The sequence below is a fragment of the Geotrypetes seraphini genome, chromosome 19 (assembly GCF_902459505.1).
Source record: "Geotrypetes seraphini chromosome 19, aGeoSer1.1, whole genome shotgun sequence".
In the NCBI taxonomy this organism is placed as follows: Eukaryota; Metazoa; Chordata; class Amphibia; order Gymnophiona; family Dermophiidae; genus Geotrypetes; species Geotrypetes seraphini.
This window is the reverse complement of record NC_047102.1, coordinates 18,467,421-18,490,861: the sequence shown is the minus strand read 5'-3', so window position 1 is coordinate 18,490,861 and position 23,441 is coordinate 18,467,421. Positions and strand designations below refer to the sequence as shown.

The following is a 23,441-nucleotide window of genomic DNA, read 5'->3' as shown; positions in this document are numbered from 1 at the left end:
GGTCAGTGAGCTTCAGGCCTTGGTGGCGGATCCACCTTTCACAGTATTCCATCATGACAAGGTGGTCCTCCGCACTCATCCGAAATTCCTGCCTAAAGTGGTCTCTGAATTTCATCTCAACCAGTCCATTGTACTTCCAGTATTTTTTCCAAAGCCTCATTCTCATCCTGGAGAATCGGCTCTTCACACTCTGGACTGTAAACGTGCTTTGGCTTTCTACCTGGATCGCACCAAGCCACACAGAACTGCTCCTCAACTTTTCGTATTCTTTGATCCGAACAAGTTGGGACGACCTGTATCGAAGCGAACCATCTCCAACTGGATGGCGGCTTGTATCTCTTCCTGCTATGCCCAGGCTGGATTATCCCTTCCTTGTAGGGTCACAGCCCATAAGGTCAGAGCAATGGCAGCCTCAGTAGCATTCCTCAGATCAACACCAATTGAGGAGATTTGTAAGGCTGCCACTTGGTCCTCGGTTCATACATTCACCTCTCATTATTGTCTGGATACTTTCTCCAGAAGGGATGGACAGTTTGGCCAAACAGTGTTACAAAATTTATTCTCTTAAGTTGCCAACACTCCCACCATCCCATTGAGGTTAGCTTGAAGGTCACCCACTAGTGAGAACACCTGCCTGCTTGTCCTGGGATAAAGCAATGTTACTTACCGTAACAGTTGTTATCCAGGGACAGCAGGCAGCTATTCTCACGTCCCACTCACCTCCCCTGGTTTGGCTTCTCAGGCTAGCTACCTGAACTGAGGAGACACGCTCGGTCCATCGGGCGGGAAGGCACTGGCGCATGCGCGGTGCGGGCATCTCGAAACTTCTGAGTTTCTTCAAGCAAGACATGCTTGTGAGACGTCCGTATCGGGGCTCTGTCGGATGACATCACCCACTAGTGAGAATAGCTGCCTGCTGTCCCTGGATAACAACTGTTACAGTAAGTAACATTGCTCTTTCATGATGTGTAATAATCACTTGAATTGGGGGCAGGAATGATGGAACAGAAGGGACAGTACTATTCAGATCATGAACTCCCCAACACAAATGCCTTCTGTCACCTACTGTAATTGTGACATCTGATGCCTGTGGTATCTTCCTTACTCTGCAAATGTGTTCAGGGGTCAGGTGATGAAGACTTTTGCTGCTTCTCCATCTTTAATGGATTGCTCTGTCCAAAACTGCTGTTTAATATTACCCATTATCCTAGGACAATCGGGGAGCATATTTTCACATGTGAGTGATGTCCTCCATGGAACCCAGTATGCACAGTGCAAAAGTGTACAGTCACTTTAAAAAACTGAAAAGGCTCGAGACCACTCATACTGCACATGCGCCAGTGCCTTTTTGCCTGACATTGGCTCGCGGGACCAGCTGTTCTCAGTTTTCCACAGAGCTGGGAAGCTGTGTGTTTATGGAGTCTCTCTAAACACATAAAAAATGTATATTTTTCAGTACCTCTTGGTCATTTTTTCATTTGTTCTCTTCATATTTTTTCATTTTATTAGTTTATCTTTAATCCAGTTACAAAGTTTTTGATTTTTGACCTATTTTTTGTTTTGGGTCTTCAGGTTCATCTCAGCTTGTTCTCAGGATGGGTGCACTGAGCTTTTCTCAGCTTACAATTTACTTGTCCACCCCAGACCATTGAGTCCTTTGACCTTGCATCAGCAGTGTTCCCCTAGATATCCAAGGCTCCAAGCAGCTTAAAGTGGTGCACCAGGTGTAAGAGGACCATTTCAGCTGTATAAGTGCTGGTCATGAAAGTTTATTTCTCGAGTCTTAAGTTCTACTCCATATAAGTGAAGCACAAGTTTGGAATTTGTATTTCCAGCACAATAGTGCCATCTAGTGGACCAACTCCCATGCCCCTGAGGCAGGTTTCTGATTGGAGGCCAAAACACAGACCGTGTCAGGTCACCGAAGGCAAAGGACTCTATAGTCATGTATTTATTCATGTATTTAATTTTGACTTGAGTTTATATGAATAAAATCTGTTGGTTCCAAGATTGATGTGTTCAATCTCGCTCCCCACTTGTTTTCTCCCTCTGTTTGACTCTACATGGGGTTGTTTCTCCTAGTTTGGGCTTGTTTGTTTTTTTTTGTTTGTTCTACTCCTATTGAGTTCATCTGTAAGGCAACCACCTGGTCCTCATGTCATAGCTTTACATCCCACTATTGCTTATAGCAAGGGTCTCAAAGTCCTTCCTTGAGGGCCGCAATCCAGTCGGGTTTTCAGGATTTCCCCAATGAATATGTATGAGATCTGTGTGCATGCACTGCTTTCAATGCATATTCATTGGGGAAATCCTGAAAACCCGACTGGATTGCGGCTTTGAGATCCCTGGCTTACAGCATTGTACCAGAAGGGATAGTCAGTTCAGCCAGGCAGTTCTACAAAATTTATTCTCTGTGCCAAAATTAATTGTCCATGCCAACTTCCCTACCAACTTTTTTGGTTTCTCCAGGTTCATGATAAACCAGCACATCTTCCCATAAAAATGATCCTGACAGCTAGGGAGTCCCACATATGAGAATGTTCTGCCTGCTTGTCCTAGGATAAAGCAACATTACTTACCTGTATCAGGTGTTATCCTTGGACAGCAGGCAAATATTCTCACAACTCTCCCACCTCCCCTAGTTGGGTTCTTAGCTTTTTTACTGACTTAATGGTCCCAAGTGCCAATGTCGGGTGGGAAGGCACTGATGCATGAGCGGTATGGGAGATCTCAAGACTTTCAGTCTTTTAAAGTGACAGTACACTTTTGCTCTGTCCGTACTGGGCTCCGTGGATGACATTACCCACATGTGAGAATATCTGCTTGCTGTCCTCAGATAACACCTATTACAGGTAAGTAACTGTGCTGTTAGCCTCATTATATTTTTGAAGCTGTCAGGAAATGCACAGTGGAAATATATTATCTGCCACATGGAGACAAGAATCCTCCAAGTTATTCTAGATTTGTTACCTGCAAGAAAGTTTTGTTATATAAGCAAGCATGAGCCATGAACAACATACACATCAAAAAGAGGTTTGCATAGAGATATCATTACCATCAGTAAACTGAGTGACTATAGTGTATGTAGTCTGTCAACTAATATAATCACAGATTTCACAACAAACTTTTTTCAGCTTTGTCTTGCATATGAAAGATTGTCTTACTGTTTCAAGGAATAAACTGAGATTAACAGTATCAAAGGCAGCAGACAGGGTCAAGAATCATGAGGATAGAGTAAAGGCACTTAGATCTGGCCATGAACAAGTCACTGCAGACCTTAGTGCAGTCTCTGTGGAGTGTTGGGGTGCAAAAACCAGATTGTAGAGGATCGATAATCTGTCAAGTTAAAAGGAAGTCCAGGCAGTGACAGAGAATAGCACGTTCAAGTATCTTGGATAGGAATGGAAGAAGGGAGACAGGGCGATAGTTGGATGGACAGGAGTGGTCCAACGAGGGTTTTTTGAGAAGCAGCTTAACCACTGCATGTTTGAAGGCAGCAGGGACAGTTGCAGTGGAAATTGGTAGATTGAGAATATGGCATATGGGAGGGATAACAGTATGCGAGATGGGGTCGAGTAGAGGGGTGGGAATAGGGTCTAAGGGGCTGAAAACAGAAGTTGTGCAGTTTCTTCCTCTGTGATCTCAGAGAAGGAAGAAAAGTCAGCAGTAGTTGACAGAGGGACAAGAGAGTGGGATGATAAAGGAGAAGCTTCCTGAGCTGTTTGGGTGAAGGATGAAGGGGAGGTGCGAGATTGAAGTTCAGGAGGATGGATGGTGGGTAGGGGAGAAGGATGTGACTTTGTAGGGCGTAAATGCCCTGTAACTGTTCTAAAATAGCCTTTTAAGCTTATATCAAGTTTATTTAGGATTTCTCTGTAGATTCATGTCTTTGATAATAGCTATTGCTCATGGCTTCTACTTGTTTAGATAACTGAGTAGAGTGAGTGCTCAGTACTTTGTGTCTGTCAGCGCAATGTGCTGTAAGAATGCAGCGATATCCATTTCCTCTGTAACATTACTATAAATGTGGTCTCTCAGACAGCTATGATCAGAATGCATTGCAAGCAGTCCAGCTGGAGGATGGCACCACTGCCTACATTCATCATGCAGTTCAAGTCCCACAGACAGATACCATCTTAGCTATTCAAGCTGACGGTACAGTGGCAGGGCTTCATACAGGGGATGCTTCGATTGACCCAGACACCATCAGTGCACTGGAACAGTATGCAGCAAAGGTAGAGCTGAGCGCATGTTGTAATGTGATTGTAAGATGAAAGTTCTTTTGTCTCGGTGCATGGAACTTGGTAATAGCTATTCATATCCCATCTTATGAAACACACAGACAAATTCCAAGTTTATTAAAATTTGATATACACTTCTCCCTTGTCATTCGCGGGGGATACGGGCAGAGCCGGACCGCGAATGCCGAAAAAACGCGATTATCTGGCTCTGACCCACCCCCACCTCCCTGCCGCCTTCCCGGCCTTACCTGGTGGTCTAGAGGGCTTTCGGGGCAGGAGCGATCTTCCTACGCTCCTGCCCCATGCAGATCGCCATCAGGAAATGGCAGTAGGGAGTTCCCGACATAGTCTCGAGAGACTACGGGAACTCCCAGCAGCCATTTCCTCATGGCGATCTGCACGGGGCAGGAGCGTAGGAAGATCGCTCCTGCCCCGAAAGCCCTCTAGACCACCAGGTAAGGCCAGGGAGGAAAAAAAGATGGATTTTTTTTACATGAAGACTGTTTTTTTTTTTAATTTTCCCCATCCCCAGAAAAAATCGCGATTATATGAAACCGTGAGTGCGGGAACCGCAAATGGGGAGGGGGAAGTGTAGCACTTACAGATTGTCAAAGCGGTGTCCAGTACATGTTAAAATAGGTATAGAATTTCAGGGGTGTCAAAGTCCCTCCTCGAGGGCCGCAATCCAGTTGGGTTTTCAGGATTTCCCCAATGAATATGCATGAGATCTATGTGCATGCACTGCTTTCATTGTATGCTAATAGATCTCGTGTATATTCATTGAGGAAATCCTGCAAACCCGACTGGATTGTGGCCCTCGAGGAGGGACTTTGAGACCCCTGGCAAACAAAAAAAAAAAAATCAGAGTAGCATCTGAAAATTCATTGTCTCTTAAGTTGGGCAGTGGTCAGAATGTTACAAATAGCACAGGTTGGTCATTCTAACTTTTTCAGTCAGTTCAGTGTCTTAACAATATGTATATGAATAAAACTTAAAATAATGCAAAATGGCCACAAAAAATTCATTGCCTATTTTACTAAGGGCTCCTTTTACTAAGCTGTGTGCTAACGGGCCTAACACGCGCTAAATTGCAGCGCGCTAGACGTTAACATTGAGTTGGCGCTAGTTTTTGGCGCACAGCGCGGGGTTAGCACACACGGCAATGTAGCACACGCTAAAAACGCTAGCGCACCTTAGTAAAAGGAGCCCTAAGACTTCTCCGTAGTTTAATTATGGACTTTTTAAAGAACAGAAACAAAATATATGTTGCACTAAAAGCTGTGTTTTGGCCTGATGGGTGAATGTTAATGCTGTTCTGGAAATGAGGGTTCCTTAACCAAGTCTGACTTTTGCTCCTTGGAAGTTATTGGGGGTTTGATGCATTATTTATAGCTACTGAGTGATAGTTCAGTCTTTTAAGCAAATGCAGCATCTACCAGTTGGCTTGAGAACACCTGGATTGCATTTCAGAGGCGGCAGACGGGTGATTCTTAGCCTCAGGACTTTTTATTGCAGTGACTGAGCATTAGATAGTCAAGAAGGGCAGAGTCATAGTGGAGAGATTAGATTAATTCTTTGCTTCAGTCTTACTGAGGAAAGATATAAGGAAGCTAGGTGAACCTGGAAGTTGTAATAAGACAAATTGAGAAGCTAAAGAGTAGTGCATCACCTGGACTCTTCCCAAAAATACTAGGACTAGGGGACACGCAGAAAAAATATTTCTTCACACAATGTGTAATTAAACTCTGGTATTTGTTTCTGAAGAATGTGGTGAAATCAGTTAAATTACTGGGGTTTAAATAAGGCTTGGATAATTTCCTAAAAGAGAAGTTCATAGGCCATTATTGAGATGGCTTAGGGAAATCCACTGCTCATTCCTAGGATAAGCAGCATAAAATCTCTTTTACTACTTGGGATCTAGCTAGGTACTTGGGATCTGGGTTGGCCACTGTTGGAAACAGGATGCTGGGCTTGATGGACCTTCGGTCTGTCCCAGTATGGCAATTCTTATGTTCTTATGCGAGCCAAGTATAGGATAATGAAGCCATTGTGACATCACTGATGAGGTTGTCTCTTAGGCATTGGTGCAATGAGGCATTATGACATCACAATCGCAGCTCTGGAATGTTGCTACTCTTTGGGTTTCTGCCAGGTACTTGGGACCTGGGTTGGCCACTGTTGGAAACAGGATGCTGGGCTTGATGGACCTTCAGTCTGTCCCAGTATGGCAATTCTTATGTTCTTATGTGAGCCAAGTATAGGATAATGAAGCCATTGTGACATCACTGATGAGGTTGTCTCTTAGGCATTGGTGGAATGAGGCATTATGACATCACAATCTCAGCTCTGGAATGTTGCTACTCTTTGGGTTTCTGCCAGGTACTTGGGTCCTGGGTTTGGCCACTATTGGAAACAGGATGCTGGGCTTGATGGACCTTCGGTCTGTCCCAGTATGGCAATTCTTATGTTCTTATGTGAGCCAAGTATAGGATAATGAAGCCATTGTGACATCACTGATGAGGTTGTCTCTTAGGCATTGGTGCAATGAGGCATTATGACATCACAATCTCAGCTCTGGAATGTTGCTACTCTTTGGGTTTCTGCCAGGTACTTGGGACCTGGGTTGGCCACTGTTGGAAACAGGATGCTGGGCTTGATGGACCTTCAGTCTGTCCCAGTATGGCAATTCTTATGTTCTTATGTGAGCCAAGTATAGGATAATGAAGCCATTGTGACATCACTGATGAGGTTGTCTCTTAGGCATTGGTGGAATGAGGCATTATGACATCACAATCTCAGCTCTGGAATGTTGCTACTCTTTGGGTTTCTGCCAGGTACTTGGGACCTGGGTTGGCCACTGTTGGAAACAGGATGCTGGGCTTGATGGACCTTCAGTCTGTCCCAGTATGGCAATTCTTATGGACGGGATGGTATACATCCTAAAATACCAAAAGAACTTAAAAATAAAATTCCAGATCTGCTATTGATAATCTTTTTAAGTTTTTCATTAAAACTGTATGATACCTGAAAAGAGTAGAAGGTGGGCAATATAATTTGAATACGTATATGACAATACATATACAGTATATAGTTGTTTTTTGGGGGGGTCTTTAAAGAGTTTCAAAGGTGATCTGGGGAGCCATAGACCAGTGAGGGGCCATTATTTATGGACAAAATAGTATAAATTTTTATAAAGAACAAAATTATTGAACTCGTAGATAGACTTAGTTTAAGGGGACAGAATCAACATGAATTTAGCCAAGGGAAGTCTTTCCTCACCAATTTGCTACTTTTTTTGAAGGCTAAAATTAAATATGTGGATAAAGGTGAACAGGTTGACCTTGTGCATCTAAATTTTTTTGAAATCTTTTGTCAAAGATCCTCATGAGAGCTTTCTAAGGAAGTTAAACAGCCATGAGATAGCAGGTACTGTTCTGTTGTGTAGGAACTAGTTACGAGATAGAGAGGAGGGTTATTTGCCCAATTCTTTCAAAGGAGGAAGGTGAATAGTGGCATGCGGCAATGATCTGAACATGTGATCCGATGCTTTTTAATATATTGATAAATGTTCTGGAAATGTGAACAGTGAGTGAGGTGGTCAAATTTGCCAATGAAAAATAAATTATTCAGAGTTGTTAAATTGCATGCAGATTGTGCAAATTTGCAGGAAGACCTCAAATAGTAGCGTGGACAAGTGCAAAGTGATGCACAATGGGAAGAATAATTCGAATTATAGCTACATGATACGAATCACCACCCAGGAAAAAAGATCTAAGTGTCATTATGAATAACATGTTGAAGTCTTCTGCTCAGTGTGTGGTAGCAACCAAAAGAATAACAAACACAATGCTAGGAATTATTAGGAAAGGGATTAAAAATATAAGACAAAGACTATTATGATGCCTGTGTCTTGCACTATGTTGCAACCTTACCTTGTCTATTGTGTGCAGTCCTGGTCACTGCATTTCAAAAAAAGATAACAGAAGAATTAAAAAAGGTATGAAGAAGGGGATCAAAACGAATAATGGGATAGAATAACTCATATGATGAAAGGCTGCTGAGGTTGGTGCTCTTCAGCTTGGAGACGAGGGGAGATACAGGAGATCTGTAAAATCCTAAATGGAGTGTAATAGGTAAACACAAATAGATTGCTTACTGTTTCAAAAAGTACATGGACCAACATTTAATAGGGGCCAGTAAATATTTAAGTTCTTTTTATTTATTTAAAAAATTTCCATTCCACCTATCAACTAGGCGGATTACAAATGAACATACCTAAAACGAGACCTACAAAAAATACAAATTCAACTAAAAACATACTAAAATACAAACTCAGTAAAAAATAAATTCAGCAAATAAAAAGATCCTAGGAAAATACATTAAAGCAGTGCAATAGTTTTTTGGGGTTTTTTTTCAAATTTTATTTATTAGTTTTTCATTCTTACATCAATTGAAACATATAGAATATAATTAATTATTATATGACATTTGTAACTACAATCAATACATCAATACATCATATCATAAATGATAAATCCCACCCCCTTTTTCCCAATTCCTATTTCCAAAAATTATACATATCCCTCCCTATCCCAATATACCTACTACCAATGTGCTAATAAATCTGCAATAGTTTTTTGAATGATACAAAGTTAGAACATAATCTTAGTGGTCCATTCAATGCATCCCACAATTTTGGGCCAGCTAAAGAAATAGCTGACATCCAGGTCTTTTTATAATGTCTTTTTAATGATGGACCCCAAGTCTTTCAGTTCTCTCTTTATAAGAGGTGTGGTGTAGTTTATGTTATTATCACTTTGATAGCTCTTTTCTGGACTGCTTCCACTGTATCTATAACCTTTCAGAGTTATGGCCCCTATAACCCAGTCACAAAGTGAGGTTTTTTTTATATTGTTAATGATGTGATGTCTTTACTTTTTCTTATTGATTTGGGTTGCACAAATTGTCTGCCTGGACGCTAAGATGTTTCTACAATTATGGGGATACCTGAGTTCTTGCTGTATCCACAGGGCTGACACACATATTTACTGGTAAAACATATATGTATATATAAAATTCTTTTTGTCAGGTGTCTATTGAAGGGAATGAAGGTGTTGGTGATGCCGGAATGATGAGCGAAAGTGAACATGAGAAAAAAATGCAGGTATGTTAATATAGGATTCTCAGCTCCGAACTTTAATTATTAGTCTATCCCTCTGTTCTGCAAGGATGTCTGTGTGACAGTTCTAGAAGATTCCTGTTCTGCCATGCAGACATTCATCTCTCTTCTCGTCATCGTCCCCTCACCCCTTCACCAGGGGTTCATAATTTGGACATTTGAGTTTGTAAAACTAGATTCATTTTAGAATATATATTCTGAGTTGGACAACCTTTCTAAAATGCCTTTCCATGTGTACTTCTTGGTGCCATACTTTTAATTCTATACTTTTTCTATTTTCTTCATTCTTTCACTTGACTCTATTTTTTTGCTAGCACTCTTTACTACCTCTGTTTTACAGAGTCATGTTTTGATCATTACAGACAATAATAAACATCTAATGAGTGACTCAAATGGTTTCTTTGAGCTACATGTGACGAAAACTCCACTAAAACAGTGTTGCATTATCATAGATTGTTTTGCAAGGACACGGGCCGAGAGTAGCAGCTAAAACGCAGCAGTCTGGGGAGAAAGCTTTCCGCTGTGACTATGATGGCTGTGGGAAGTTGTACACAACTGCTCATCATTTAAAGGTAAGAAAGGGCAGACCATAACAAAGCCTGGTATTCTTCAGGCTGTAACAGTGGATAACAAATGCTGGCAAACACTATAATCCATGATGTCTTGCCACATTCTCTTCTCTTTCATAATGCTTAAGTATTGACTAGAGAATGACACAGGGACAAATTTTTCCCCGTCCCAGCGGGAACTCATTTTCTTGTCCTGTCCCAGTGAGTTCTTTTCCTGTTACTGCCCCATTGCTGCAAACTCTGTCCTCATCTGCACAAGCCTCAAACCCTTTAAAATCATAAGTAGCAGCATTCTAGAGCTCAGATTGTGATGTCATAATGCCTCATTCCACCAATGCCTAAGCTCCATCCTCATCTGCACAAGCCTCAAACACTTTAAAATCATAAGTAGCAACATTCTAGAGCTCAGATTGTGATGTCATAATGCCTCATTCCACCAATGCCTAAGCTCCGTCCTCATCTGCACAAGCCTCAAACACTTTAAAATCATAAGTAGCAACATTCTAGAGCTCGGATTGTGATGTCATAATGCCTCATTCCACCAATGCCTAAGCTCCGTCCTCATCAGCACAAGCCTCAAACTCTTTAAAATCATAAGTAGCAACATTCTAGAGCTCAGATTGTGATGTCATAATGCAAACTTGGTGCCTTGTAAACCGAGCTTGCCTCGCTGTACGAGCGCCCCCACCCCGCGAACCGGCATCTTCCCCCCCCGCGATCCGGCACACCCCCCCCCCCCCCCGGCCGCCATTGGGCACCCCCCAGCCGCAACCTGAGATCCCCCAACCCACCCAAACCCTCTTCTTACTTCCAGTATAGCCTCCGCATCGGCACCGGCACCAGCATGTCCTGTGCGTTGGTGCCAGTGCCCAAAAATCTGCTTCCTGTGCCGGGCCTTGAGCATGACTTGGGGAAATCCACTTCTTATTCCTAGGATAAGCAGCATAAAATCTGCTTTACTACTTGGTATTTTGCTAGGTACTTGGGATCTGGGTTGGTCAATATTAGAAACAGGAAGAACTTGATGGACTTTCGGTCTGTCCCAGGGTGACAGTTTTTATGTTTATTGGTAATTGTTACCTAGACTAGATCTGCTTCTGCTGCTGTTGAAGAAGATGGCTTTGTGAGTTTGAACTGATGCTTAACATCTTTTGTGACAGGTGCATGAAAGATCACACACAGGAGATAGGCCATACCAGTGTGAACATCCTGGTTGTGGTAAAGCATTTGCCACAGGTGAGAATATTTTATTTCTCATTCACTGCTTTTGAATAAGCAGTTTTTCCTATCGGTTTTCTCTTTCCTGTTATAACCAAATCTGATTTTGCAGAGCTTTCTGAGGAAGAATGCATACTTTTCCCGACATTAACATGTAATATATCCTGGAAGCAATGCCAGTGTGGGAAGAACAGAGCAAGGAATGTAAAGAGCTGATTTCATTACATTTCCATCACTCATTAGTGCAAAATCCCATTTGTACTTTTTGCTTTTAAAGATAACTTATGTATTTAAAAAAAAAAAAAAAAATCCATATAACAATTTATACCATTTTGCGGCTTGGTGTCCCAAAAAATCCGCCTGGAAACAAAGAACCTGCAAGCTATATTGAGTATTAAGATCTTTCCATTCAGGGAACCCTGCCTGAATAGCCTGCTTCAATTGCATCCATTTAAAATATTGTGTTTTATTTAAGCCAAATTTATGTTGCAATAAAAAAAAAAAGAAAACTGGACTTAGGGATATTTGGAGTATTGAGATTGGACAGACAATTTCTGCGTCTCAATGGCCACGATTTTGGTCCTGGAGATTAAGGTCTACAAGGTCAGCATCTATGAGTCAAACGTGGATGTTTTTGTTACATAGAGTTTTATGGACCCCTACGCATTTACAAAAGATAGATAGCACTAGATCCAATAGATGCTGGTATTGTAGAATAGAAGTTGGGACGTTAGATCATTTAATTTTTTTTTTGTCCCTGCGTAAATGCTTTTTGGAAATTAATTTGGCCCCAAATTAATAAATTATTAGAAAATCATGTAGGACTCTCATATGACACTATATTTTATCCCAGGACAAGCAGGCAGCATATTCCCACACATGGGTGACGTCACCGACGGAGCCCCGCAGCGGACAGCCTCGAAAGCATCTTGCTTGAAGATCTCGAGCTTTCGATTGCTGCATCGCGCATGCGCGCGTGCCTTCCCGCCCAAACTAGGGGGCGCATCTCCTGAGAGGATCCTCAGTTCAACGTTTTCCGCGGAGCCGAGAAGACTTGTCGACTTGGTTCCCGTAGCGTTGTGCCTTCTCTTCACCGCGGCTGAGTACTTTTTATTGTTTTCGGTCGCTGTGTTCGTAATTCTATTTCTTATATTTCATTTATATAAAAAAAAAAAAAAAAAAAGATATATCTTTTTGTTTTTCTTTAGCGTCGGGTTAGAAGATTGAGGCCTAGGCCTCTCTTCTCCGTTCTCGACACGGACTTTGTCCTATCTATGTCCCGGCCTGTTACCGGGTTTAAAAGGTGTTATCAGTGTGGTAGAACTATTTCCATCACTGATCCACATAGTCGGTGTATGATCTGTCTTGGGTCGACTCATCGCCCCGAAGATTGTATTCGCTGCCTTACTCTTCAACCTCGTGCTTTTAAACGCCGCTGCGACAGATTTTTGGAGCTTTTTCCTCGTATGGAGCCTGAAAAAGCTGTGGCCTCGGTCGAGGCATCTGTAAAATCCTCGACTCCGGGTCCAACCTCGAGTACTAAAACCTCGACCTCGCCTCCTCGACAGGCCTCGGCCTCGAAGACCTCCGGGTCCTCGGCCTCGAAGGCCTCGACGATGTCCTCGAAGCCTGGATTGGGGGGTAAGTCTCCTGCTTCCTTTTCAGGTACCATCTCTAAGAAGCCGACAGAGTCTACCTCCATTCAGCCTGGGGCCCCAGGTTTGACTCCGTCTTCCAGACCTTCAAAACGTGCTTCCAAGTCCAGGGAATACTCTCGATCGAGGTCGCCCTCCTTGGAACGCACGAGACCTCCTGTGACTCCGAGTCCTTTGGTCTCCGTCCCCATGTTTGAGGATATGCTGAAGTCAATTCTGACTACGCAAATTTCCTCAATAGTGGCTCAGTTGGTACCGGTCTCGACTCTGTCTGCGCAACACCAGTCTGAGCATAAATCGGCACCCTCTCGGCGATCTCCTCGTCGCAGGTCTCGATCCAGGGTTTCCTCGTCAGACTCCTCGTCTGAACATGGAGCTAAACAAGCATTGCCTCGATCAAAGCACAGGTCTCGATCTTCGAAGCTTACCTCTACAAAGAGCTCGAAGCATTCTGATATTACTTCTAAAGCTCATACTACCATTGCCTCTTCAATATCGTCGAGGCATTCGAGGTCGAGGACACCACCTTCGAGGCATTTGTCTCGAGAAAAATCTCCTCTTACTAAACCTCGTACTCCGCGCACTTCTCCGACTCGGAGCCTTAAGCGGAAACATTCAGCCACTCCTCCTCTGACAGGCAGTGGAACATCTTCCATCACTTTACATCTTGAATCTGAGCCTCTATCTCAGTATTCACGCGAGGCTTCTCCATCTTTTTCAGTGACACATCGTTCTCGTTCTCTTTCTCCTGAGGAAGCCTCGACCTCGAAGTCTGCTTCTTTTGCTAAATTTGTCTTCGACATGGGACAGGCTCTTAATATTGATTTACATTCTGATTCAAAATACACGCCTGAATACCTTGCGGATATGGAACTTTCTCATCCTCCTAAGGAGACTTTACGTCTACCCATGACACCGGTGCTGAAGCAGACGTTTCTACGTAACATGGAGACTCCTTATTCTGTGACAGCTATTCCATCGAAGCTGGAGTCTAGGTATCGTACTGTTCCATGTAAAGGGTTTGAGAAATCCCAACTTTCTCATCAATCCCTAGTGGTGGAATCTTCCCTGAAGAAGGCTCACCCATCTAAGGTGTCTGCAACAGTTCCACCAGGACGCGAAGGGCGTACTATGGACAAGTTTGGGCGCAGACTTTATCAAAATTCTATGATGACAAATAGAATTTTGAATTATAACTATGTCTTTACTTCATATTTTAATCATTTTTTGAAGCAGTTGTCATCTTTTTGCCCAGACTGGCCCAAAGAACGCCTTTCTGAATATAAAAACATTATTCAATCTCTGTCTCAGTTACGTCTATTCATGTTGCAAGCATCTTATGATGCTTTTGAGCTATCCTCCAGAGTCTCGGCATTTGCAGTGGCTATGAGACGTCTTGCATGGCTCAGGATTGTAGATATGGATCCCAACTTACAAGATCGTTTAGCAAACCTGCCGTGTCAAGGTTCTGAGCTCTTTGATGACTCTATTGAAGCAGCTACTAAAAGGCTTTCTGAGCATGAGCGTTCCTTCGCTTCTCTGATTCGTCCGAAACCAAAACCTTCTCTGACTAGAGCTTACAGACCTCCAGCTCGTCGTTACCCCATGAAGTCCACACCGGCTTTTTCTAGGCCTCCACCTAGACGGCCACAACAACAACGTCCTCAAAAGCCTCAGACACCTGCTCCAACCAAAACAGCTCCGTCTTTTTGACGGTCCAGTGATGAGCATTCCAACCTCTTTGCATCCAAATTCCTCCCTACCAATCGGAGGTCGTCTTTCCCTTTTTTCATCTGTCTGGGAAACTATTACATCGGACCTTTGGGTCCTTACGATCATCCGAGAGGGATACTCTCTGCGCCTGCTTCAGGTGCCTCCAGATCACCCTCCAAGAGAGTGTCTTTCCAGTTCCTCGCAACTCCCTCTTCTTCTTCGGGAGGCTCGAGCCCTTCTTCACCTTCGAGCAGTGGAGGAAATTCCTCCTCCCGAACGCAACCAGGGGTTTTATTCCAGATATTTCCTGGTTCCAAAGAAGACGGGGGATTTGCGACCCATTCTGGATCTACGAGCTCTCAACAAATTTCTAGTCAAAGAAAAATTTTGCATGCTTTCTCTCCCGATCCTGTACTCCCTCATGGATCAAGGGGATTGGATGTGCTCACTGGATCTCAAAGAGGCTTATACTCACATTCCTATTCATCCAAATTTTCGCAAATATCTCAGGTTCAAGGTGGGGAACCTTCACCTTCAATACAAGGTTCTTCCATTTGGCCTAGCAACCTCTCCTCGGGTCTTCACCAAGTGTCTGGTTGTGGTAGCCGCGGCTCTTCGAGCCCAGGGATTGCAAGTTTTTCCTTACCTCGACGATTGGCTTATAAAAGCCCCTTCTCGTTCAGGGGTTACGCAAGCGACCCTTCAGACTATTTCTTTTCTTCAAAGTCTGGGGTTTCATATCAACTTCCCAAAATCTCAGTTGGTTCCAACTCAATCGATTCAATTTATTGGGGCGGTGTTGGATTCCATCCGTATGAGAGCTTTTCTTCCTCTCAATCGACAGAATACTCTCTTAAACCTTTGTCATCATGTAACTTCCCTATCAACTATCAGAGCGCGTCAAATGATGGTTCTTCTCGGTCACATGGCATCTACAGTACATGTGACTCCTTTAGCAAGACTACATCTTCGCATTCCTCAGTGGACTCTGGCATCCCAATGGCAGCAAGCTCTAGATCCACCTTCTCGCCATATAACGGTGACGCCTTCTTTAAAGAAGTCTCTCCGCTGGTGGATGCTCTCTTCAAATCTTTCCAGAGGTTTGCTATTTCACCATCTTCCTCATCAGAAAGTTCTCACAACAGATTCGTCCGAGTACGCATGGGGAGCCCACGTAGATGGTCTCCGTACGCAAGGATTATGGACGGCCACAGATCGTCGATGTCATATCAATCTGTTGGAACTCAGAGCGATATTTCTGGCTCTCAAAGCTTTTCTTCACATCCTTCACGACCAAGTAGTCCTTGTTCGGACGGACAATCAAGTAGCAATGTATTATGTCAACAAACAGGGGGGAACGGGTTCCCATCCTCTGTGTCAGGAAGCTCTGAAGTTGTGGCATTGGGCGATTTCACACAACATCTTTCTTCGAGCCGTTTATATTCAGGGTATTCAGAATTGCCTTGCAGACAAATTGAGTCGTCTGCTTCAACCTCACGAATGGACGATCAACTCCCCCACACTTCGTCAAGTATTCAGCCGATGGGGGACTCCTCGGGTGGATCTTTTTGCGTCACCCAACAACTTCAAACTTCCTCTGTTTTGTTCCCGCATCTTCTCCCCTCTTCGTCTCGAGGCGGATGCGTTTCTACTAGACTGGAGGAATCAGTTCCTTTACGCCTTTCCTCCTTTTCCTCTGATTCTCAAAACTCTTGTCAAGTTGAAGTCGGATCATGCCACAATGATTCTCATAGCTCCTCGGTGGCCCCGACAACATTGGTTCTCTCTTCTTCTGCAACTCAGCATCAAGGAACCTCTTCTTCTGCCAGTTTTTCCTTCTCTGCTCACTCAGAGTCAGGGATCCTTACTTCATCCAAACCTGCAGTCTCTTCATTTGACAGCATGGTTCCTTTCCACCTGATGGATTCTGCTGAATTTTCTCAGTCTGTTCAGGATGTTTTTCTGGCTTCCAGAAAACCGTCCACTCGTCAATGTTATAGTCAAAAGTGGACCAGATTTTCTTCTTGGTGTTCCACTCATAATCTTCAGCCAACTTCTTCTTCTTTGGCTTCTGTTTTGGATTATTTACTTCATCTATCCCAGTCGGGTCTCCAATCCACATCTATTAGAGTTCATCTTAGTGCAATTGCTGCTTTTCATCAGCCTTTAGAGGGGAAATCACTCTCGGCACATCCTCTAGTTTCTCGTTTTATGAAAGGTCTTTTTAATCTCCATCCACCGATCAAACCTCCCCCTGTGGTATGGGATCTTAATGTGGTCTTGGCTCAACTGATGAAACCTCCTTTTGAACCTATTGACTTGGCTCATTTTCGATATCTTACTTGGAAAACTGTTTTCTTGATTGCTCTCACTTCAGCTCGTCGAGTTAGTGAGTTACAAGCTTTGGTTTCGGATCCACCTTTTACTGTTTTTCACCATGACAAGGTGGTACTCCGTACACATCCCAAATTCTTACCTAAGGTAGTGTCTGATTTTCATATCAATCAATCTATTGTTCTACCCGTATTTTTTCCTAAGCCACATTCTCACCCTGGTGAGGCGGCTTTGCATACTTTGGATTGTAAACGTACGTTGGCTTTCTATCTTCAACGTACTCAACCTCACAGAAGTTCTCCTCAACTTTTTATTTCTTTTGATCCAAATAGATTGGGTCATCCCGTTTCGAAGCGTACTATCTCCAACTGGTTGGCTGCGTGTATTTCTTTCTGTTATGCTCAGGCTGGTCTTCCTCTACAGAGTCGAGTAACGGGCCATAAAGTCAGGGCTATGGCGGCTTCGGTTGCTTTCCTCAGATCAACTCCTATTGAGGAAATTTGTAAAGCTGCCACTTGGTCCTCGGTTCACACTTTTACTTCTCATTATTGTCTGGATACTTTATCCAGGAGGGATGGCCATTTTGGCCAATCTGTTTTACAGAATCTTTTTTCTTAAATTGCCAACTTCCCTCCTCCCTTTTGATTTAGCTTGGAGGTCACCCATGTGTGGGAATATGCTGCCTGCTTGTCCTGGGATAAAGCACAGTTACTTACCGTAACAGGTGTTATCCAGGGACAGCAGGCAGATATTCCCACAACCCTCCCACCTCCCCTGGTTGGCTTCTTAGCTTGGTATCTGAACTGAGGATCCTCTCAGGAGATGCGCCCCCTAGTTTGGGCGGGAAGGCACGCGCGCATGCGCGATGCAGCAATCGAAAGCTCGAGATCTTCAAGCAAGATGCTTTCGAGGCTGTCCGCTGCGGGGCTCCGTCGGTGACGTCACCCATGTGTGGGAATATCTGCCTGCTGTCCCTGGATAACACCTGTTACGGTAAGTAACTGTGCTATTTGGTACAGCAATGAGAACTCAGAGTCCGATTTCTGCAAATAATAATAAGTTATTATTAATATTGACAGGGGTCACCATGCAACAAATTACTCAAAATTGGAAGGATTATACTAAATTAAATTATACATTTTGGTGGAATTCAGTTTGTCATATATATAAAATGGAAAAGATGTTAGCGTTATAACAAGGGAATCTTCATAATTTCAAAAAAATTTGGGAACCATTGACTAATTATTCTAATGATCAGATTTCATAGCACATTGGTAGTAGATGTATAGGGGTGGGATGGGGATTGTATATCATTTGGAAATAGGAATTTGATAAAAGGGGGGGGATTTATTTTATATGATAAGAAGATTTGTTTGTAATTACAAGTGTCATATGATAATTGATTATATTATGTTTAATTTACTTGTAAGATTTCAAAAATGAATAAATAAAATTAAAAAAAAAAAAAAAGATAACTTATGAATAAGTTGCTGCATTGCAAAATCAATAAAGCTGATTATTGTATCATTTTGGGGAAAGCAATGCATGAAAAAACCTTTGTGGATTTGTTCTTGCTAAATAGGTAATTATGCCTCAAAGAGATGTAGTCTTTTTTTCATAGAATCTCCTGAACCTTGTTTAATGCACAGCACTCGTAATTTTAAAGAAGCAGCATAGACCCTATTGGAGGTGTGATGTGCCTTCTTTTCTCCCCTCCCCCTTGGGCCTCAATTCCCTGGTGGGCAAATAGTTTTTTTTTTCCATTTCCCGTCCTGTGATGACCATAAAACTATCAAACCAGCTGCCCCCAGGACAATTCCTTCCCTAAGCCCATTGTGGGACCCCCACCACCACCAACCTACCCCAGAGGTTTATCCCAATGCAAAACAATCCTTATAGAGCAGTAGTTCTCAACCCTGTCTTCAGGGCACACCCAGCCAGTCACATTCTCAGGATATCCAAAAGGGATTTGCCTATGAAGGAGACAGAATTGCATACTTAATTCCTATTAATTATGGATATATTGAATATCTGACCCATTTGAACTTTGGTGCTGGAGAAGGATTTTATGTGTGCTGTGGACCGCCAGAAGAACTAACTAATCAATTCTGGAAGAGATCAAACCAGCCATGTCACTAGAAGCCCAAATGAGAAAGATCATTGGAGAAGGACATCATGTTTGGGAAGATCAAAGGAGCCAGGCAAAGAGAGCGACCTGCAATCAGATGGCTTGACGTCTTGAAAACAGCCAAGGGAATGACATGGGAGGACCATAGTGGACTACCACAAAACGGATCTCTTTTTAGATCAGTAATTAATCAAGTCGCTAGGACTTGAGCACAAGTTGATGGCGCCTAACTAACTGAAAACCTGACTGGCTGGGTGTGCCTCAAGAATTGGGTTGAGAAGCATTGCTGTAAGGGGTAGGATTGATTAGCACTAGCTTGGAAAATGGGTCAGCCAGTACCATTTTTCAGTATGGTGACACTGGAGCAGATGGAGCTAGAAATTGCTATTACCTCCTACAGGGACCATTTTGTGCTGGGAGATGGAAGAGCCATGATGAGACTTTGATTGCCTTTTCTATTTTTTTTTAATGTGGGGTTTAAAAGGGGCAAGGCTTGTTCCCAAGGTAGTTGATTTGGAAGACTTTCATGGAAAGCCTACTGATCCTAGAGATGGGTATTTTGATGGGCTTTCTACCCCTTTGAAATTATGACTACCACCGTAGGCAGTTTTGAGAAAATTTACTTGTTCTCATAGCTGTGCAAAATTTAACTATGGATGCATGTGAGCCAGGAGTTCATTTGTATCCATAACTACATTAGTGCAAAATGGCTGCTAACCTGGGGCATTTATCACAAGTTCGTACATCGGTCTCTGTGAGTGTGTGTTCGGGTCTAAATTTAAGCTGGCTGGTTTAGAAAATAGGTATGTGACGTACCTATCCAGAGCTATGGTGAAAGTCAAATGCATAGGTGAGAACTTCTTGAAGGACGAATTCTGCATCACATTTACTGTCAGATCAGAAAAGTTTGAGCTTTTAATATGTCTTTGTTTTGTGTCTTGCTAAGGCTATGGATTAAAAAGCCATGTCAGAACCCATACCGGAGAAAAGCCATACCGCTGCTCAGAGGAGAATTGTACCAAGTCGTTTAAAACTTCAGGAGACCTGCAGAAGCACATCAGAACTCACACAGGTACAGCCGGCAGCATGGCTTCTATTGCTCAAGCCGGTGTCAGGTCAAAAGCGCGCCAGGACAAAGGCACGCCCAGACAATTGAGCGCAGCGCGGAGGTGCGCGCCGCTCAAACTTACTGTTTTTAGGGCTCCGCCGGGGGGGGCGTGGGGGGGGAACCCCCCACTTTACTTAATAGACATCGCGCCGCGTTGTGGGGGCGTTGTGGGGGTTTGGGGGGTTGTAACCCCCCACATTTTACTGAAAACTTCACTTTTTCCCTGTTTTTAGGGAAAAAGTTAAGTTTACAGTAAAATGTGGAGGGTTACAACCCCCCAAACCCCCCATAACGCCGGCGCGATGTCTATTAAGTAAAGTGGGGGGGGGGTTCCCCAACAAAATCCCCGTCGGAGCCCCTAAAAAGAGTAAGTTTGAGCGGCGCGCGCCTCCGCGCTGCGCTCAATTGTCTGGGCATGCCTTTGTCTTTCGCGCCGTTGTCTATGAACCGCTCAAGCCATTAAAAAAAACAAACAAAAAAAACAACCCAAGCCTGCAAGACAATTTAAATAGAAGCAGAGATGACATAGTAGATAGCACAGCAGTTGTGTAGGAGAAATGCTGATTTTTAAAACCAATATGTACTTGAGTTTAAAAGTTGTTTAAGGGCAGGTCTGGCATGTGTGGGTTTCTCTGCTTGCTAAACAAGTCCTGTAGTAACCATGGCAGCATTGCATTATGTAACTTAACGAACTCGGGGCCTCGGCAGGAAGCGGAGCAGGCGCTGATTTTTGGGAGTAACATTGAAAGTCAGCATGGACTAGGAATATCCCAGAACATGATGTTTAAGCCTCAGGGCTGCCTTCTCATATTTCTTACTCGCATCTCTTTTTGGATCTGTGTCAGACACAGACGAACAAAATAGACCAAGGGCATTGGCAGGACTTGAACAATAACAAGGAAACATTGATTATGTAAGAACCAAGACAGTATTTCCACTCTCAGTTAGCAAAGCTGTCTTGTTCAAATGGAATTGCAGAAGACAGACTTGTGCATTCGATTGTATTTTATTTCAAGAAATGGTAACATTTTGTAGAATAAACATCAAGGGACGGAAACGTTTACTTTCTCAGGGTAGGACCAATAGAACTGCTAAACCTGAGCACAGAAACTTCCCAGGAGCAAGTTACCTGACCTCTCTGTGGTCCTTGTAATTTTTCTTCTTCCTTACCACCAGAGCAGGCTGCTGGAATTGAGTTCGTTTTCTGTCATTTCTATTCACAAAGAGGGGTGTGTGTTTGAGTGTGTGAGCAGCAGATGTGGAAAATAAATTGCATGGTTCTGGCTTTCTATGAGCTGAGTGTTTCTCATCCAGTCTAAACTTCTTTACAGCCAGTCATCCATTTCTACTGCCCAGGAATTTGTTCTTGCATTGATTTTTCTATCAAAGACACAGGGACTGCTTTTCAAAAGGGAGCCCATATTTTTAATAAAACTAGATTTTTGACCCAGATTGTTTTTCTGGGGGGGATAGTCAGTCTCGGACTAAAGACAGACATGAATAATCAGCTTCTCTGTATCTGATCCTTAGACGTTCTGTGCCAGATACATAATTGCTCTCTTTAGTGTTCTTTAACCAGCTGTTGTGAGGAGATTTTGTCAGAAAAAGGTCCCAATGACCATATTAAATTTCTCATGTTTTATGTTTAAATATAAGTAAATGATCTTAGCAGACCAAAAAGTAAAGATCATCCACAGGGTTTTTCTTCAAACACCTTTTATATGCCATAAAAGTTATGCATATTACCAGGTGATTATATGATCGGAAATACAAGGTGCTCATCTAATTTTTTTTTTTTTTTTTTCCTCAGGTGAGAGACCCTTTAAGTGCCCTGTTGAGGGCTGTGGCAGGTCATTCACAACATCTAACATTCGAAAAGTTCACATCAGAACACACACTGGGGAGAGACCATACTACTGTACAGAGCCCGGATGTGGAAGAGCATTTGCTAGTGCAACAAATTATAAGAACCATGTGCGAATACACACAGGTACCTTACCATCATTTCACAAGGGGAAAGGGGATGGGATTGCTGGGTTACAATCAAAGTGATTTACATACTAGAATTATTTTTATATTTATTACAATTTTTGACCATACTTCTTTTTAGCATCAGCACAGTTTACAAACATTAAAAGGAAAAGAACACCATTAAAAACAAAGAAAAGCAAAAGAGAATTAAATAAAATTAAAGTTTAATAGTTGCCCAAGATAGGACTCTACTCTCAATAATTTCAAGGGAAAGCTAAACCGAAAAGATGTGTCTTCACAAGTGACCTAAATTTTGGTTAGAAAAGTTCAGAGCGAATCTTGGTCGAAAGAGAATTCCATAGATTAGGAATAGATGCAAAAAAATGCAGAATTCCGAGTTGAAGCCAATCGAACTAAATGAACTGAAGGTAAAGTTAATTGGTGAGCAGATACAGAATGCAAGTTACGAGTTGGCCTATATGGAACTAATAATTTCCCCAAGTAATCAGGTTGATTGTAACACTTTAAAGGCAAGCGTTAAAGCCTTATGCATAAGACGATATTTCACAGGAAGCCAATGATACTTTTAAAAAAAATGAAGAAATATGATTGTACTTTCGAGCATTAACAAGAACTCTGGTAGCAGTATTCTGTATAGTTTGTAACTTCTTAATAGATACTGACGGCAATCCAGTGTAAATGATATTACAATAGTCGATCTTTGAAGTAACTAAGGCATAAATAAGAGATTCACAACAAGGTGTATCAATATAAGAGCGTATAGAACGGATCCTACGCGAAGAGAAAAAGCAAGATTTCACAACCAAAGAAATTTGTAAATGAGATGCAAGTGCAGAGTCCAAATGCACATCTAAAAAATATTTCCTAGTATTTGAAAGTTGAATAGGTTGAGATCTTAAAAGAGGTGATATTGACGGTGAATTAGAACAGTGTTTCTCAATTCGGTTCTGGAATAATAATAATAATAATTTATTTCTTATATACCGCTATACCGTGAAGTTCGAAGTATTCCCTTGCCAGTCAGGTTTTCAGGATATCCACAATGAATATGCATAAACTTAATTTGCATACACTGCCTCCATGATATGCAAATTTCTTTCATGCATATTCATTGTGGATATCCAGAAATCCTGACTGGCAAAGGGGTACTCCAGGACCGAGTTGAGAAACTCTGAATTAGAAGAACCATTAACCCATGTTCCAACTGTTTTTTGTGGGTTCAGAATTAGTTTATTTTCAGTAATCCCCTCATCAATCATATTAAGGCCCAAATTTGGTTTATCAAGAGTTTGAGGAAAAACCAG

The 23,441-nt window shown here is 42.6% G+C and overlaps 1 protein-coding gene across 4 annotated transcripts in view; it reads left to right on the top strand.

Annotated features, from left to right (window-relative positions):
* The window catches only part of ZNF143 (zinc finger protein 143), a 79,036-nt gene that overhangs the window by 42,985 nt on the left and 12,610 nt on the right, over nucleotides 1-23,441 (top strand). For all 4 annotated transcript variants that reach the window (XM_033928029.1, XM_033928028.1, XM_033928027.1 and 1 more), the window contains 6 exons: nucleotides 4,039-4,235; nucleotides 9,331-9,405; nucleotides 9,873-9,992; nucleotides 11,150-11,225; nucleotides 19,984-20,109; nucleotides 21,956-22,135. In XM_033928029.1, coding sequence (XP_033783920.1) covers nucleotides 4,039-4,235; nucleotides 9,331-9,405; nucleotides 9,873-9,992; nucleotides 11,150-11,225; nucleotides 19,984-20,109; nucleotides 21,956-22,135 — 774 coding nt within the window. The remainder of the gene's footprint in view (nucleotides 1-4,038; nucleotides 4,236-9,330; nucleotides 9,406-9,872; nucleotides 9,993-11,149; nucleotides 11,226-19,983; nucleotides 20,110-21,955; nucleotides 22,136-23,441) is intronic.